This window comes from Canis aureus, chromosome 12, assembly GCF_053574225.1.
Source record: "Canis aureus isolate CA01 chromosome 12, VMU_Caureus_v.1.0, whole genome shotgun sequence".
NCBI lineage: Eukaryota > Metazoa > Chordata > Mammalia > Carnivora > Canidae > Canis > Canis aureus.
This window is the reverse complement of record NC_135622.1, coordinates 39,111,061-39,129,064: the sequence shown is the minus strand read 5'-3', so window position 1 is coordinate 39,129,064 and position 18,004 is coordinate 39,111,061. Positions and strand designations below refer to the sequence as shown.

The following is an 18,004-nucleotide window of genomic DNA, read 5'->3' as shown; positions in this document are numbered from 1 at the left end:
GTCTTTTCAAACTGATTTGGTATCAACTTGCATAAATTAGGGTAGTGTTGAGGTGATAAAATTGTTTTCTCTGTGTTGTAAAAAGCCTCTCCCTATCCCCCACATACCCTCTTATTTTTTCATCTCCTGACTTTTATTGCTATTTAATATACCTTATATTTCTAGTATCTTTAACTCCCTTGTCAAGAAAGAATTAGGGGCACTTGGGTGGCTCAGTCAGTTAAGCATCTGCCTTCCGACTCAGGTCATGATCTCAGGGTTCTGGCATTGAGCCCAGAGTCTGGTTCCCTGCTGAGCCAGGGGAGCCTGTTTTCTCTTTCTCCCTCTGCCCTTCCCCCCTCTCTCTGCTCTCTCTCTCTCTCTCTCTCTCTTTCTCTCTCTCAAAATCTAAAAGAGAATTTATATAGCAGTACTTGATATTTAAAGAATAAGCAGGACGCCTGAGTGGTTCAGTCCATTAAGCCTCCGACTCTGATTACCTCTCAGTTCATGATTTCACCATTGTGAGCTAAGTCCCACGACAGGCTCCCACTTGATCTCTCTAAAATTAATCTTTGAAAATGAAGACCAAGTAAAAACAGTCCCCCATATATGACCAGTTATTGATCCATATTTTATTTTAGACTTAAGCATGAAAGAACTCGAAAGCAACACACTTCCATTAATAAAGGGATGTGTAACATCATACTTTAAACTTTTATATAAGTATAGACTGTTATACACACACACATAATCATTTCCACTTGAAATATAATTGTCTAGTGTGAAAATTCATTCTGTTGCCCACAAAATCGTCTACACTGTGAAGATGTTACCCCTTCAGCTTTTACATATCAGTCCTGGTGAAATTGAATTTCTGTTCACTGTTCCAACCTGTGTTATCTCAAAACACAGAGTATAGCCATAGTAGTCTGGTTTTACTTTTGAATAAATGTGACACTTCGTAGCTTTTTTGGAGCAGGAACAAAGGCAATTGTTTTATCTTTAATCTTACATGTGGACTTTTCCTGCTTGATTCCAGTAGGCAAATAATCCTATGTACTATATTTAGTATTTGATATTCCACCAAAAATTTGAAAGAGGGACTTGCTATCAGTCAAATAATCTGAAATGCTAATGAGGATGCAACACAAATGCCTCTATGCTGAGTTTAAGGTGCTCTGGACATTTCACTCCTCTTAAACAGCATTGAAGTGTGGCCCTCCTTTATTGCTGGTTTCCTTAGATATCTCAAAGTGTCTTCCTGAAGAAGTTCATCATATTTAAAAGTAACTGAATTCTCTTGTAGAAATATCCAATTCCTTTTTGTCTAAGCAATAGGATTTAGTTGACCTCCTTTTAAAAAGGCATATTTTCTATCAGATTCTCTTACTATAATTGCTTTAAGCTATTTCTTTGAGGGCTTCAGTCAGTTAGCAAAGAATTTCAGTTCCAGCCTCCTACTTTTGTTTCTGTTGGAAAAACATTTCCTAGTTCCTCCTCTTTTTCCTCTACTTCTGACACTTACAGAATGAAAGAGGCCTAGTTTCATAGCCAGGAAGCATTTGTTGTAACCATACATATATATATATATATATATATATATATATATATATATATATATATATATATATTTTTTTTTTTTAAGTTTCTTTGTTGATGACCTTCAACAGGTTTAGTAGTCCATCAGCCTTTTACTCAGTGACGGAGATGGCAGTGCCAACATTTGTTTTTACTATGTTTTATTTGCCTCAGTTGGATTGTCTCTTGATGAAGCATATTATTTGTGGCTATTCCACTCCACAGTACCTTCATTTTGTCCTGTGATGTTTAACCTAAAATTTATATTTTTATTTAATCTAGAAATCAAGATTTATTATTAAAACCCTCTCATACCTCTCTTTTGAGTATTTCCTTCTCTTATTGTGCTCATTTATACTTCCCAAGATAGGATTTTAGTTTGAGTTTCCAATCATATTGAAAACTAAAACTGGTACTTCCATTTGGAAAGAGTTTAAAAACAAAAGGGAATCAGCTAAAAATTAAGTTTTTACAGTGGAAAGCATTCATCTTACAGAAGTCTTTGCTCCATTTACTGGTGCATTTCAAGAATATTTTCATGTTTTCTGAAGATAATTAGAAGCAAATAGTTCTCCACAGTAATATTTTTTAATCCTTCTGCTTATTTTTAATCTTAATTTGTTTTAGACTTTAATCTCTGACAAACAGCTTTAGAACTATGGAGTATTATGTGACCCATTGGTATACAGCAAAATATAGAAGTTTCATTTGCTTATAGTTTTAGAATCTTCTCTAAGATGCTAATTCTTAATAGTTCTGGAATCTGGACATTTTCAGCATATTGTCTACAGATTACTTCTTCAACAGGGCTCTGCTTTTTAAATGTTTGTTTCAATTGTGTGATAGTTTTGACCTTAGAATTAGGAGTGCAGGGAATGGAGATGATCTTTCCTAAAGCTCTACCAAGAAAATGGCTCTATTAAGCTGTTTTCAGTTTATAGATTATAAAAGAATATAATTCCGATATTTTGCATTTAGTCTTAACAAAAATCCAACTTATTTTGGGTGATAGTGTTAGCAGAGGCAGGTCACTATAACTGAATGTTGAGTTATGGGTTTTTTTTCTTTTGTTTTTACAAGAAAGATTTACCCATTTTGCTCACATCCTAGTTCAGATTATATGTCACAGAGCCAAAATTTGCTTAATTTGTTAGCCGTTTAGTTACAGCATAGTGGAAAATGTTTGCAGATAATTCTGTGCAATAGTAGAAACTTCAGTTGATTCCTCGTATTTCTTCAGGGCAGTGATCACAACCAGATTCAACGTATGCACAAAGCAGCGGATACCATGGTAGCGGCCGTCGCTGATTGCTTTTACCATGTTGGATCCATTGTCAGTCTCAAAGACCTACTTCCAGCTAGGTGCCTTGAACTCAAATAGCTTTTCCCACAGACTTCAGGATGTGAGCTAAGGTATGGCCTTTTTTCATGAGCTGGGCCTACATATGGGTTGACAGTAACCTGCAACTTTTATAGAAAAGAGACCTACTGGCTGTAGTTTTTAATATTAGACAATGACTAGTTGTAGTCCTCATTAGGCAGGGAGTGTGTGTTCTTCATATATTTGAAGTACTCTTGCCTTTTGGACGGTATTCCTTTTTCTCCTGTATGTGTTTGTCAAGAAGATGATTCACATAAAAATTTCTCATTTGAACCTGGTGTAAAGGTCTAAAATACCTGTTTTATGAGTTAACCATTATCTTCCAAATGAGATACGTAAGATCATTTCTTTCACTCGTTTGATATAAAAAATATATTTTAATCTTTTGTAGATTTTTGTACTTTTTAAGTATTATTCTCATTTGGTGGTCAAAAAAATATAATATTTACCATCCTATTTTAACTATTGTAATAATAGGAATGCCTCCTACTAATCTTTAAAAACTGGAATTAGGAAATTGGTATTCATGTATAGGGCTTGAAATTTAGAACGAGTACTTTTTCCAAGGATAACTTGCTCTAAATTGCATTGATGCAGTTGACTCTCCATGCCAGACATTCTTACTTCTTCAAGGAGAAAATACCCTAATTCTGCAAAAATGAGCTTCACTTCCATATCTTTCTTCTCTGCTTGGCAATATGTGTTTCTCAAGTGAAATCTTCATTGAACGTACAATGGATCAACTGTTTGATGACAGGTTTTAGGAAATCATCTTTATTACAGCTATAGCTATAACCATAACTCTTCTGTTTTTTCAAACTACTTACTATTATTTTCCTATTATGGTCAATAGCCCTATTAAGAATTTTTTAAGCCCTGGTATTAGAGGGAGAATAATTTATAATTGGCAGGAAGAGAGAATCCTTATAAATTCAAAAGGAATACTATCAAGCAGCGTATAGCTGTTGGTAAATGTAGAAGTTGAGAATCTGTTTGAGCTTATCTACCAAAATTATGTTTATTAAGAAAATTATCAGACTCACTATAAGCTATAATCTCAACTTTATTTCATAGCTATAAAAGATACAATATCTTATTTGATTCTAGCACTTAAAATGCCTAATATTTCAGTCCTAAAATGTTCACTTACTATATTGTCCTTACATATACATGCAAACATATATGTTCATATACACTTGTACATATACAGAAGTTGATGACTGAAATGATGTAATATATAACCTCTATCAAATGGTCCTAAGTGGCAAAGGAAAGTTGGCCATATGTTCTCTGTGACTGCTTATACCAGGAAAAGTAGGAAGAGCATAGGAGAACACACAATAACCCAGTGACACATTAAGTCAAGTCATCTTGCCATGTTAGGCAATATACCTTCCAGTTAAAAATATCTGTGGATACTTGTTTTTTCACACACTATGGCAGTCCGTTCAAAACACTTGCATAATACTATACATGTTTACCCTTGCTACCCGCCTGAGTGGTGGTTCTTAATTTACCTCTTATTACTCCCTAACGTTAAGCACTGAATTGCTTCTGAGCAGATTTTTGTCTTTGTGCTAAAGAACAGTTCATTTATATATAAATAACAATATCATTTTGTTAAGAACTCTTCTACCTTCTATTAGTCTTTGTATAGTTCTCTAAGGCTCCATGCCCACTTTGTGAAATATGTTTTAATACGATTGCCAAGTTGTTTCGTTGGTTAGGTATACAACTAGAAAAGTAAGTAATGTGTAGTCTAGGTCATACCTTAGCATGAATATTTTAAACACCTTTATTTATATGTGATTTCAGTTTGTATTAAGTTAATCTATTTAATGAATTGACAAAGATGTAAATTTTAGTATCTAAGATGTAAATTTTTAGTATCTAAGCAATAGTGTAATGATTATCTTGTAAATAATATGTGCTGAGAGTTGAAATAGAAAAAAGGATATTGATATTCACTTGTTATCTTCAGTGACTCTTAAAATTCTGTATTCATCTAGAAAATTTAAAGAAACATTTTGATGCCTTATACACTGAGACGTTGTGGTGCATCCTATTATGATATAAAATTTGATATAAGGTTGGGGTACATTTTAGATCCTGAATAGAGAATGCCTCTAAAATCATTATGCCCTAAAACTTAGTGTTTAAATATAGTTCTGATGTATAAAAGCACATTATACTAAGATAATCTAGCAGTGAACCTGCATTTTACTTGTTTATTTTTCCCCTTGGGGTTTAATACATTTACTCTGAGTGAAATGCAAATAGTATTAATGTGAAAAACTACATATGATCCTATGACTCCCAAGTCTTAGAGGATACACCTCTGTCACTTTTAGATAATAGAAGTGATTTCTGTGCTTTTAGGTATTTATAAGTACTTTAAGTGTGTTTTTAAAAGTGTGGATCCAAGGACATATCAAGTATCTGGGTCTTTTCACAGTATGGTGTTTCTACAATGTTTATTTCTTATTTTTATTTATTTTTGCATATGAAGAGAAAACCCACCCAAAATTTTATTATACTATGCATTATTGTATGACTTCAGAAGCAACACGTCTAGTTTAAACCACTTTCAGCTATATATCATATATGTGTCAAATGAAATACATACTATCCTTTTGATTTTTTTAACCACATTTTAATTTATGGAGGTACTTATATTTCAATCCTAAAATCTTAATTTTCCTTGCATTTCTTTCCATATTAAAAAAAAATTCAGATCTAAAAGGGAAAATGTTAAAACAGGAGTAAAACCAGATGCATCTGATCAAGAACCAGAAGGACTGACACTGCTGGTACCAGACATCCAGAAGACTGCCGAGATCGTCCATGCAGCCACTACCAGTTTGCGGCAGGCCAATCAAGGTACAGTACTGCTGCTTTTGTGCTGCTTTTCTTTTGTTCCAGAGATGTTTACTTTAAACTGCCTCTCTTTCCTCTCTGCTAATGGTTTCAAAGCACGTACCTTTACCTAAAAATTTGTTGTTAGGTTTTCAAATTAATCATGAATAGTATCTAATTTTAAAATTAGATATTAATTATTAATATTTATTTCTATTATATATGATTATTAAGACTAGATTTGGTAGGCTGACAGCACGCATGATCAATTTCTTTTCCTTCCTATTGATAGTCATGAAATTGAAAAATGCCCTCCTATTGGATAGGAAAGAATACATTAAGACAATGTGAGAATTTAAATTAGTATTTTCATATCTTATCTATAAGATATATACATAAATCTGTATTATATATTTTATTTCAGCTGTTTTGTGTGGTTAGATAAAACTAACATTTTAAGAATTTAAGGTTTGAAGTTGGTGAGGGATTAGGCCTATTAGTTACATTTATGAAATAAAAAGAAATCTTTTATTCTTACATGGTACAATAGGAAGATAATTATAAGGAGTTGGGTAACTTTTTGGAATTCAAAGTTTGAACTCTAGAAGTTAATTGTTTTTTGTTTTAATCTTTCATAATGTATGTTTGTTACTTATCTTGAAATATCAAATAACAGAAAAAAAACTAGGTGAATATTCAAAGAAGGTGGCTATGAAACCCAAACCTTTATCAGTATTGAAATCACTTGAAGAAAAATATGTGGCTGTTATGAAGAAATTACAGTTTGGTAAGTTGAAATTTTAATCTTCATTTCTTGAAATCTCATTTCACATTGTGTAAAACTGCTACTGAAATGTATCCTAGTAAATTAAAGATTTAAAAATTTGCTTGCACCCTGAGTTATATCATATGTATTTGTGCGTTCGTGCACTGCATATATATTGATATATATGTGCACACATGCAAAAATGTTTACCATCTTTTTATCTCTGAATTTATATCTATATTTTAGTTATATGTGGAAATCATGATTCTTTAGAAACCTAGGGGAAAAAAACAAAATCAAATGTTTGACAAACAGGCAGTAAGTGATTTTAAGACGTCTCCATTGCTGTATATATCCTGGCGTAAAAGTAGCTAAGACCTAGGACTTTGAACTAAGTCTGTTACTGTTACCATTTTAGAATTCCAAGAGATTTGCCTTTGGAAAACATAGTTACGTAGAGTTTACTTGTAGCCTTTCCAATTCTAAAACTCTTGACAAGTAAAGACTGAAGTAAAGAGCTTATCAATCTCCGCAGATGCTAGCCTATACATAAACACAGAATTCAAAATTCTCATGACCATTAGTAACTGTTACTGTCTGTGCCTCTTTTCCACCCTTGAGAACCAGCCAAAAGAATTGGGCTATATGAAAAAGAACATTAAAGCAAGAGTAAAAATATATAGATTTTTTCATACTGCCTTTGAAACTTTCATATAAATCATTTAACTTTTGCTCTACCCTACCTCCTAAGTTTGCAATAAAAATCACATGCAGTAATATATCTGAAAATGATAAAGCACTCAGGCAGAGCTTTGAAAGGTCTTGTTCACCATCTTAAGATTGGAAGAATTGAGATGAAGTGCATATGCTGTTATTCAGAAAGAATGTAAGTTTTGCCAAGGAATTCATGTTTTTGGGTAATTGTGCCAGACATTGATAGGTTATGACCATTATGTTTAATACACACTTGAATTGGGATGCTTGGGTGGCTCAGCAGTTGAGCGTCTCCCTTCGGCTCAGGGCATGATCCCAAGATCCGAGATCGAGTCCCACATCGGGCTCCTTGCAGGGCCCTCTGCCTGTGTCTCTGCCTTTCTCTCTCTCTCTCTCTCTCTCTCTCTCTCTCTCTCATGAACAAATAAATAAAATCTTTAAGAAAAATAAAAAATAAACACTTGAATTCAGGGGACATTTGGGTGGCTCAGTCAGTTTGGTGTCTGATTCTTGATTTCAGCCCAAGTCATGATCTCAGGGTTGTGGGATCAACCCCTCTGTCAGTCTTCACACCTAGCAATAAGTCAGCTTGAGATTCTCTCTCTCCCGCTCCCCCAACCCCTGCCACATACACACATGTTTGCGTGCGTGCTCTCTCCTGCAAATAATAAATAAATAAGTAAATAAATAAATAAATCTTTAAGAAAAAATAAACACTTGAATTCAGGAAAGTATAATAACTATAAATGATTACCAAAGTAACAAAAATATTGTCTACGAGCAGCCTGGGTGGCTCAGCGGTTTGGCGCCGCCTACAGCCCAGAACATAATCCTGGAGACCTGGGGTCGAGTCCCATGTCGGGCTCCCTGCATGGAGCCTGCTTCTCCCTCTGCCTGTGTCTCTGCCTCTCTCTCTCTGTCTCTCATGAATAAATAAATAAAATCTTAAAAAAAAAAAAAGTCTCTATTATAACTTTAAAGTTATAAGACACCAAAAATAAATGCTACATAAATACGGCATAAATTATAGACATCCTCCAAGGGCTATCACACAAAGGAATCATCAGAATTACTAGGGAAAGCCACGCACATACAAGGATCAAGTGATCCTCATAACCACATTCATTATCACAATGAGCAAGAAAAGTACTCTCAATTTAAATAGACTTACTTTTTTTTTTCTTTTTTCTTTTTTTTTATATTTTATTTATTCATGAGACACACACACACACACACACACACACACACACAGAGAGAGAGAGAAGCAGAGACACAGGCAGAGGGAGAAGCAGGCTCCATACCGGGAGCCTGATGTGGGACTTGATCCCGGGTCCCCAGGATCAGGCCCTGGGCCGAAGGTGGTGCTAAACTGCTGAGACCCCCGGGCTGCCCAATAGACTTACTTTTTTATTTTTTTTATTTTTTATTTTTATTTTTATTTTTATTTTTTTTAGACTTACTTTTTTAAATCTCTCGAATGAAATCCTTTGTAGTTATAATTTGATTAATGTATTTTGTTGCAAATCTTTTTTAAAACTAAATTCACTATATCATGTATAACAAAATAGCGGAAGTAGACTGGAGATATGTCAAGAATTGTTAGTAGCATTGCATTAAATGAGGTACTTGATACATACCTCTGCCCATTTTGTCTGCATGAAGCAAAAATTAGATGTTAGATGAGTTTATCTTTAGCTTCCCATTTCTGTATACTTTTTCACTTTGTGATAAGCTGTTTTCCATAAAAGCTATCCCCTGTTCCCCTTCCCTTACCTCAGATTCAAAAGCACAAAGAAACTTTTTCTGCTTCTTTTTTGGCTATCTAATTATGTTTTTATTCTGAGTGAGATTTAGTCTGAGTTGCCCCAACTAGGTAACAATGCATATCTATGGAAACCTTTATTTTTTTTAAAGATTTATTTATTTATTCATTCAGAGAGAGCAAAGAGAGAGGCAGAGACACAGGCAGAGGGAGAAGCAGGCTCCATGCAGGAAGCCCGATGTGGGACTCGATCCTGGGTCTCCAGGATCACACCCCAGGCTGCAAGCGGCACTAAACCGCTGCGCCACCGGGGCTGCCCTATGGAAACCTTTAATGTTTGTTTTTGGAATAGAATTCCAGAGTGGAATGGAATGGAACAGAATTTTAAACCTCAAGTCCGTAGACTATAACTTTTGGGAAACCCCTGAAAGCATGCTTAGCTTAAAAATAAATCCTGTAGTGCCTGGGTGGCTCACTTGGTGAAGTGTCTGCCTTTGACCCGGGTCACGATCTCAGAGTCTTAGCATTGAGGAGTCTCCTTCTCTTCCACTTCCTCCATGCTGCTCGTGTTCTCTCTCTCTCTCTAAAATAAATAAATAAAATCTTTTTTTAAAAAAATCCTGAAAAACTAAGACTTTTTTAGTATGACTCAGGTAGATATGTCAGAAGGACATCATTTGGTTGCTTCCCACTCACCCCATTAGACAGAGCAATTAATACTTGCTGGAACTATATATAAAGAGGGAAAAAAAGTGGTCCATGGTCATGTTTCAAAATTTTAAATAGCATTTTATAAATCACATAAGATTCACTATTACTGCTGAACTGTGGGTTTACTGATCTTTAATAATTATTCACAGAGGCTTTGGATATAACTAGATTGAATTTGCTTTTTAGGTTCTTTATTTTGAATTTTTATTCAACATTTTTGCTTTTCTTTTGGGTATATAATTTGCAAACTTTAATTTCCTCTCCAGTGTTAGAGTATTAGCTAGGAGTGAGAGGTGTCAGGAGTAGAGTTAGAGGAAAGAGAAGAGTTGATTCTTCTAACCAAAAATGGATTTCCTTCTACTTGGGAAAATGTTCTTCCTGGTGGGCAAAAATTTATATAGATTGACTTATTTTATATAACCTCAGTTTATCATTGAAAAGCTAGTTTTGGCTTTTTAGAAATCCTTTAAAAGTGATTATTTTTTCTTTTCCTTTGTTAAGTCTTTAGTTTATAAATCCTGTTAAAGACACTGGAATACAACTATCACTTGTGTTCTGATATTGTACAATACTATTCGTATTTCTCTTAATAATTTTTTTTTAATTTATTTATGATAGGCACACAGTGAGAGAGAGAGAGGCAGAGACACACACAGGCAGAGGGAGAAGCAGGCTCCATGCACCGGGAGCCCGATGTGGGATTCGATCCCGGGTCTCCAGGATCGCGCCCTGGGCCAAAGACAGGCGCCAAACCGCTGCGCCACCCAGGGATCCCATATTCGTATTTCTCTTAAAAATTTTTTTCCATAATCTATGCCAAGCAGATTTCTCCTTTGTATATTTTTGAAATAGAGATTTATATTTATTAGAGAGAGAGCGTGCGCATGAGCAAATGAGCTTGGGGGGGGGCGGTGGGAGAGGGAGAAGCAGACTCCCACTGAGAGGGGAACTTAATGTGATGTGGGGCTCTGGAAGACTCAATCCCAGGACCCTGAGATCATCACCTGAGCTGAAGGCAGACACTTAGCTGACTGAGCCACCCAGGTGCTCCTCCTTTGTATACTTTAATTAGGGGTTTGGTTAGTTTCTGATGATTCTACAGCCTTTTGCCTTGCTCATTTTGACCGTCTAAGTCCATTCCTCTATTCTGTTAACATGATCTTTTTTTTTTTTTAACAATACTTCTGAAGCACTGTATTAAAAATTCGCTTTTGTCATTATTTTAAACAAATACTTTGCTTGGTTTATGTGAATTTGATTAATCATTACTAAAACAGTTTATTGGGCAGCCCGGGTGGCTCAGCGGTTTAGCAGCTGTCAGCCCCAGGTGTGATCTTGAGGACCTGGAATCGAGTCCCACATTGGGCTCCCTGCATGGAGCCTGCTTCTTCTGCCTCTGCCTGTGTCTCTGCCTCTCTCTCTGTGTCTCTCATGAATAAATAAATAAAATATTTTAAAAAAATAAAAATAAAACCGTTTATATATCATTTTGGACTCTGGTTAGTTTCTATAGTATTTTATCAACTTATTCCATATGATGTATTTGTTGCATTAAAAATTACTCCCACAAAAAAAAAAAAAAAAAAAAAATTACTCCCACAACTTAGGTGCTTAAAATGTTAACTATGTCACAGTTTCCATGGCTCAGGAATTCAGAAATGGTTCAGCATACTGGTTCTGGCTTACGGTCTCTTACAAAGTTGCTCTCAAGATTTTGGAGGGACCTGCAATCATATGAAATCGTGACTGGCTTTGGGGGGCTATGCTTTTGGGCTCACTCATGTGGCTGTTGTTAGGAGGCCTTGGCTCCTTGCCACATAGGCCTCTCCATAGTACTTCTTAAGTATCTTCACATATATCTACCTTCTCTGAAAGCACAAACAGGAAGTCACACTGCCTTTTATGATTTAGTCTTGGAAGTTGTATACCACTGCTTCTGCTTTATTCATTAGAAGTAAGTCACTAAGTCTAGCCCATATTCAAGGAAAGGAGAATTTTTACCTTTTGAAGAGGATATCAAAGACTTTGTGAAAATATTTTTGGTAAGATTTTATTTATATATTTAGAGAGTGCACGTGCAAACGTGAGTAGGGGGAGGAGCAGAGGGAAAGGAAGAATATTAAGCTGATTCGTGATGAGAGCAGAGTTGTTGCAGGGCCCAATCTTAATGATCCTGAGATCATGACACAAGCTGAAAACAAGAGTCCGACTCTCAACCAGCTAAGCCACTCAGGTGCCCATAATTGAAGCTTGTAATAAAAGTTTGGTATTAGCAGATCCTGTTCTCTTATGCATATATTATAGAAAAGTTTTCCTCCAGACATGGGAATGGGTCCATGTTTGTTTCTGGCAGATGCTATTTATAAAATTCAAGGGAAATTTATCTCTTGTAGTATGTGAAAGGCAGCAGAATCGGGCAGGTGAAATAACTCCAGTTCACAAGTTTACTGACAGGAAATATCAATTTTGCTAAGACAGTACATTTGATCAGTTAACAGTTATATGTTCTATATGATAAAGTAAGCTTTCAAAGCTTTCAACATTTATTTATTTAGTTAGTTAGTTAGTTATGAGGGAGCAGTGGGAGGGGCAGAGAGAGAAGTAGGCTCCCTGCTAAAGCACAGTGGCTAGATACAGGGACCCTGGGATCATAACGTGAGCCAACGGCAGACGCTTAACCAATTGAGCCATTCAGGCACCCCTCAACATTTCTTCTTAGATTAGATTCTACTCCTATAGAATTTGTGATAATTTCCACAAGAAATGCTCCAGAAGTTTCTTTTTCTCTCTGAAAGAGCTATTAAATATTGTGGCACTCCTGTTTTAAACATGGAGTGCACAGACCTGTGACCTTTTATAGGTCTTCTCCCTTTTTCTAGATTATAAACTACTTGAAGGCAGATTTAGGTTTTTTTTTTTTTTTAAGATTTTATTTATTTATTCATGAGAGAAACTCAGAGAGAGGCAGAGACAAGGCAGAGGGAGAAGCTGGCTCCTCGCAGGGAGCCCAATGTGGGACTTGATCCCTGGACCCAGGACCACGACCTGAGCCAAAGGCAAACGCCCAACCGATATGCCATCTAGGCATCCCCAGATTTAGTTTCCTATTTATCATTTAACCCAAACAGTCTAGCATAGAACTTTGTACTTATTAAGATCTTGGGGAGGGATCCCTGGGTGGCGCAGCGGTTTAGCGCCTGCCTTTGGCCCAGGGCACGATCCTGGAGACCCAGGATCAGATCCCACGTCGGGCTCCCGGTGCATGGAGCCTGCTTCTCCCTCTGCCTGTGTCTCTGCCTCTCTCTCTCTCTCTCTCTCTCTCTGTGTGACTATAAATTAAAAAAAAAAAATTAAAAAAAAAAAGATCTTGGGGAGATTCAGTGCATTAATGATAATTATAATAAAAGACTAAAATTTTTCCATATATTTAGAATTATATGAACATAAGATAAAAAGTTACTGTTGCTTCTAATGTCTTGTATGTCGTTTTGATTTAGTGTTAAAATTTATATAAATCTCTTTGTTGTAACTAACTGGTTAGGGTGGAATAATCTGAACTAGAAATGAAGTTCAAATCTATTTTTTTCTTTCTATTGTATACAGAGTTTTTAAGTAAAGAATAACTTTAAGTCTTTTCTAAATCTATCTCAATAGATGGTTAAGAATTAGCCCATTATATTTTCTCAAAGTACTTAAAAGATTACCCTAATAATCCTCTTTTTATTCCATTAACTTAAATTCCAAAAGTAACGAAAGAGTAAGCTTCAGCCTAGGACGTTTGTTTTCTGATTCCAGAATCAGTGGAAATATATAAATACCTATTCTTGTCTTTAAAATTGAAATGTAATAATGCTTTTTGCCATTTAGTATTCTGAATTATTTTGGCAAAAATATTATATACCACTCATATTAAGAATAAATTGTCTTCTGCTTTACATTGTCATAGCTACTTGATATAACCTATCAGTGTGTTCACATTGTAGACAAAAATCATTTCCTTGGGATACCTGCCTGGCTCAGTCCGTAGAGCATACTCTTGATCTCAGGATTGTGAGTTCAGGCCCCATGTTGGGTGTAGAGATTACTTAAAAATAAAATCTTTAAAAAACTGTCATTTCTTGCTTTTGCTTCCATTGCGTAGTCCATCCATTCAACAGTAGGTGTGACATAAACATGCATAGTTCCTGTTTTTTCACAGTCTTCTGCATTTTGTGGGGTTTTAAAATTTTTTTGATTTGCGTATGGTTGACACACAGTGTTCCACTAATTTCAGGTGTACAGCAGTGACTCATGATCTCTGGATCTTCTGCTGTGCTCCCCACAAATGTGACAGCTGCCATACATCACTGTTACAGTCTCACTGACAGCACTCCCGTCCATGCTTCAGTCCTCTCCATGTGGGGTGAAAGAAGGGCTAGAGATTTATTTGCGATTGTTGTTAGTATAAAAACTATCCTCCATTCCTAGTGCTTTTTTTTTTTTCAGTGTTCTTTTCTTCTTCTTTTAGATACATTTGAGATGGTTTCTGAGGATGAAGATGGGAAGTTGGGTTTTAAAGTAAATTACCACTACATGTCTCAGGTGAAAAATGCAAATGATGCAAACAGTGCCGCCCGAGCCCGCCGCCTTGCCCAGGAAGCTGTGACACTGTCAACCTCACTGCCTCTTTCATCCTCTTCCAGTGTGTTTGTGCGCTGTGATGAGGAACGACTTGACATTATGAAGGTAGAACATACAACTGCTTCTCTTGTCTCTCTAGCTGATGTCATTATTCAAATATTCATACAGAGCACTAACAATAACATGAATTTTAATAAATAAAAATTCTGTTGACCATTTTGACATTCATGAAAAGAGTCCTTTTTTTAATGTTAGACTATGTGTATGAGACTGCTCTTCAAAATAACAGTTCAGAAGAAAATACCAAAATACCTTTCTTGAGTAAAGGCTGTATGTAGCCTATAGTTTTAAGAGCTTAGTATCAAAAGATTTAATGTTGGTCAGTAGATGAAAGTGTTAAGATTTCTTCCTTGTCACCTAAGATATTTGTCTTGTGTCTTATACTATTAGTCTTCAAGATTATCTTTTTTTTCTTTATTTTCTAGGAAATTCATATATTTACAGAACCATAAGATCTGTGAATTAGTAATGGTAGTACAGTAATAAATAACTGCACCTTTATGTTTTAACACTGTGGTGACCTGGCCTTAATTCTAAGTGATTGCTACAGCAAGAAAATTTAAAAGATTTGACACATGACAGGGACAGGAATGGTGACAAACCATTTTTTACGTTTATTATTTAATTCTGGGTTCCATAGTCTGTCTTCTTAGATACACAGCTGTAACTATTGACACATTGATTTGAAGACCTATTGTGCTTTTTTGCCTGCTTACTTCTTTGTTTTGCTCTTTTGGATAATTTCTTAGTAGAAATCTCATAGACTGCCTATTTGACCACACTCTTACCTTTTCCTTGTTACAAACACTAGCCACTTATAGAATGATTGCTTCTGGAAGTATTGTATCACTAAATGGACCACATAAGTTCAGACTTGTGCCTGTGTCTCTGTTAAACCTTATGATGTACCTAAATAAAAAAATCCCAACATGGAGCCCCCAACCATAAATCAGAATTGTCACCGATTGTCTAGTGCCACTTGCCTTCACACAGCTATTCAGTACCAGAGGCTTTGCTGCTCATGCCTTGCACAATTAGTATCATTGACTTAAACAAAATTCATTAAATAATTTTGATACTCACTTTTGGGTTCTCTGCTTTTTTTTAGACTACTAATAACCCTATGGGAAACACCATAGGGTTATTAGTTCTCTGTTCTCTCAAAACCTTTTTTTTTTAAATCATAAATTGTTACATGAGAACTTTTATTCTTGTTATCTACTTGTCTCATTATCCCAAAGAAAAATACTTAAAACTAAGTTACTTCTCAAAATATAACTTATCTGAAGATGTATTGCAGAAAATTACCCTCCTACCTTGTGGATGTGATAATAAGTATGTGCAAAATTTCAAATTGTTGAATACTATAGGAAATATCATGAAGGAAAGCTCTCAGAAAAATAGTAACTTAATATTAAAAGGTATTTGATTTAATATTAAAAGGCATAAGATGTTATGCCATCTTTCTTTTAATAGCCCATTTTCACCAGAACTAAATAACTTTAATCCTAATCTAACACCATTTCCTACTCATGTTATTTTTAACTTTTAACCTCATTTTTAACACACTCTGGTGGAAATGTATATAGGATATAAGAAGGTTGTTCTTATTTCATGTTGGATTGTGTTTTTCTAAATAGCAAGCAGTGTTTAGGAATAGTGACATGGACTTTTGTGTATTTGTATATGCATACTAGGTTCTGATAACTGGTCCAGCGGACACCCCTTATGCAAATGGCTGCTTTGAGTTCGACGTATATTTTCCTCAAGATTATCCCAGTTCACCCCCTCTTGTGAATCTAGAGACAACTGGTGGTCATAGCGTGCGATTCAATCCAAACCTTTATAATGATGGCAAGGTAATGTAATTTTGGCCTTTTGTTTCTAATGCCAAAGTGTTGAAACCCAAGGTTCTTTGTAATTTAAACAAAAACTTTCTTTTGGTTATCTCCTTCTGAGAGTTATGTGGCTTTCTTCGTGCTTCTCTTTCCTATATGCAAAGATTAGCCTGAGGAATGAGAGAGAGAAGGAACCAAAAAAGGCAGAAACAACAGTGTTGAGATGCACTTAGAGTCTTAAGAAGTTACTGAGGGACTAACTTACTCAACATATCCCTTGGCCAGTTGAGAGCTTTCTTCACTCAGGAGGTAGTAGAGCCAAGTGTCTGTCTTTGCCTCTCACCTTTTTTTACTTTCTGTACCTCCAATTCCAGTTATCTTTTCACAAATACCTCAGGATAGTTGAATGGCAAAAGCATGGTCTTGTCAACTCTGTATTCCTTTTTTGCGTATCATCATTTTTTTTTTTTTGCTTTCGTAGCTATCCATGTTTTTCATGATACATATAATTGTAAACTTATTTTTGACAATTTATGTTGAAATGTTTTATATTTTCTTACAAATAGGAAGATGCATTCTATCTAAAAGGGAAGTTGACTAAGAGGTATAATAAGCATTTCATATGGCAGTAAAACTATTAAAATTAGATTTAAAAGAACAATCATCACTTTTCAAAGTAATTTTGGGTAACTTGATGGAATTACAGCAGTGAATTCCATGCTGGAAGTATTTCATGTTTAAAAATTACTAGACGGTCAGAAAAAATGTATAGACTTCACAAGGAGACATTTCTTTGATGATATGAGAGAAGCAAGGTTTTGAAGTTGATCTGGTTTATTAAAGGTGGATTAAGTTTTCCCTTGGTTTTGTCTTCATCATAAACTTAAATCATAAAACTGGGATTTGTTTTGTGAGTTTATTGCAGGAGATTTAACCAGAGATAAATAAACCTTACTTTATTTTTTTTTTTTAAAGATTTTATTTATTTATTCATGAGAATACACAGAGAGGAGAGAGAAGCAGAGACACAGGCAGAGGGAGAAGCAGGCTCCATGCAGGGAGCCCGATGTGGGACTCGATCCCGGGTCTCCAGGATCACACCCTGGGCTGAAGGCGGCGCCACACCACTGAGCCACCAGGGCTGCCCAGTAAACCTTACTTTAGTGGAAGAGCGAAGAATAGATATTTTTTGACTGAACTGAAAAGAAGATATGGCAATGTTGGCTTTACTCAAGAGAGAGATTAGAATCTGAATAGAATTTAAGTGTAAAATGTTAAATTTTACTTAAGAAATTACTTCCTTAAGACGTAATGGTATAGGGGCGCTTGGGTGGCTCAGTTAAGCATCCATCCAACTCTTGATTTCTGCTCAGATCATGATCTCAAGGTCGTGAGATTGAACCCTGATTTAGCTTCCACACTGGGAATGGAGCCAGCTTAACATTCTCTCTCTCTCCTCTCTCCCTCCCTCTCTCTAAAAACAAAACAAAACAAAACAAAAACAGACTTAATGGTATAGGGAAGCAGATAAGGACCTGAGAGTTGAATATCCTGATTTATATAGTCTTTGCTGTATTGTACACTGGTAACATTTAACCTTGGATTCTAGATCTATAGATAGAGGTAAGAATACCTGCCTTCATAGTCACAGGAATGCTCTAAAAATCAAATGTCTGACAGTACCTTAAATAATAATATACAGAGCTATTCAGATATAAGTCTCTTTAAATTATTAA

General features: G+C 35.5%; 1 protein-coding gene across 16 annotated transcripts in view; it reads left to right on the top strand.

The window, feature by feature from the left end:
- Positions 1 to 18,004, top strand: part of BIRC6 (baculoviral IAP repeat containing 6) — a 230,162-nt gene that overhangs the window by 193,485 nt on the left and 18,673 nt on the right. For 15 of the 16 annotated variants that reach the window (XM_077843663.1, XM_077843665.1, XM_077843658.1 and 12 more), the window contains 4 exons: positions 5,676 to 5,821; positions 6,474 to 6,584; positions 14,258 to 14,475; positions 16,128 to 16,289. In XM_077843663.1, the coding sequence (XP_077699789.1) occupies positions 5,676 to 5,821; positions 6,474 to 6,584; positions 14,258 to 14,475; positions 16,128 to 16,289 (637 nt within the window). Of the gene's footprint in view, positions 1 to 2,800; positions 2,974 to 5,675; positions 5,822 to 6,473; positions 6,585 to 14,257; positions 14,476 to 16,127; positions 16,290 to 18,004 lie in introns of those variants that run through there. The other variant, XR_013349472.1, reaches the window with a different exon arrangement.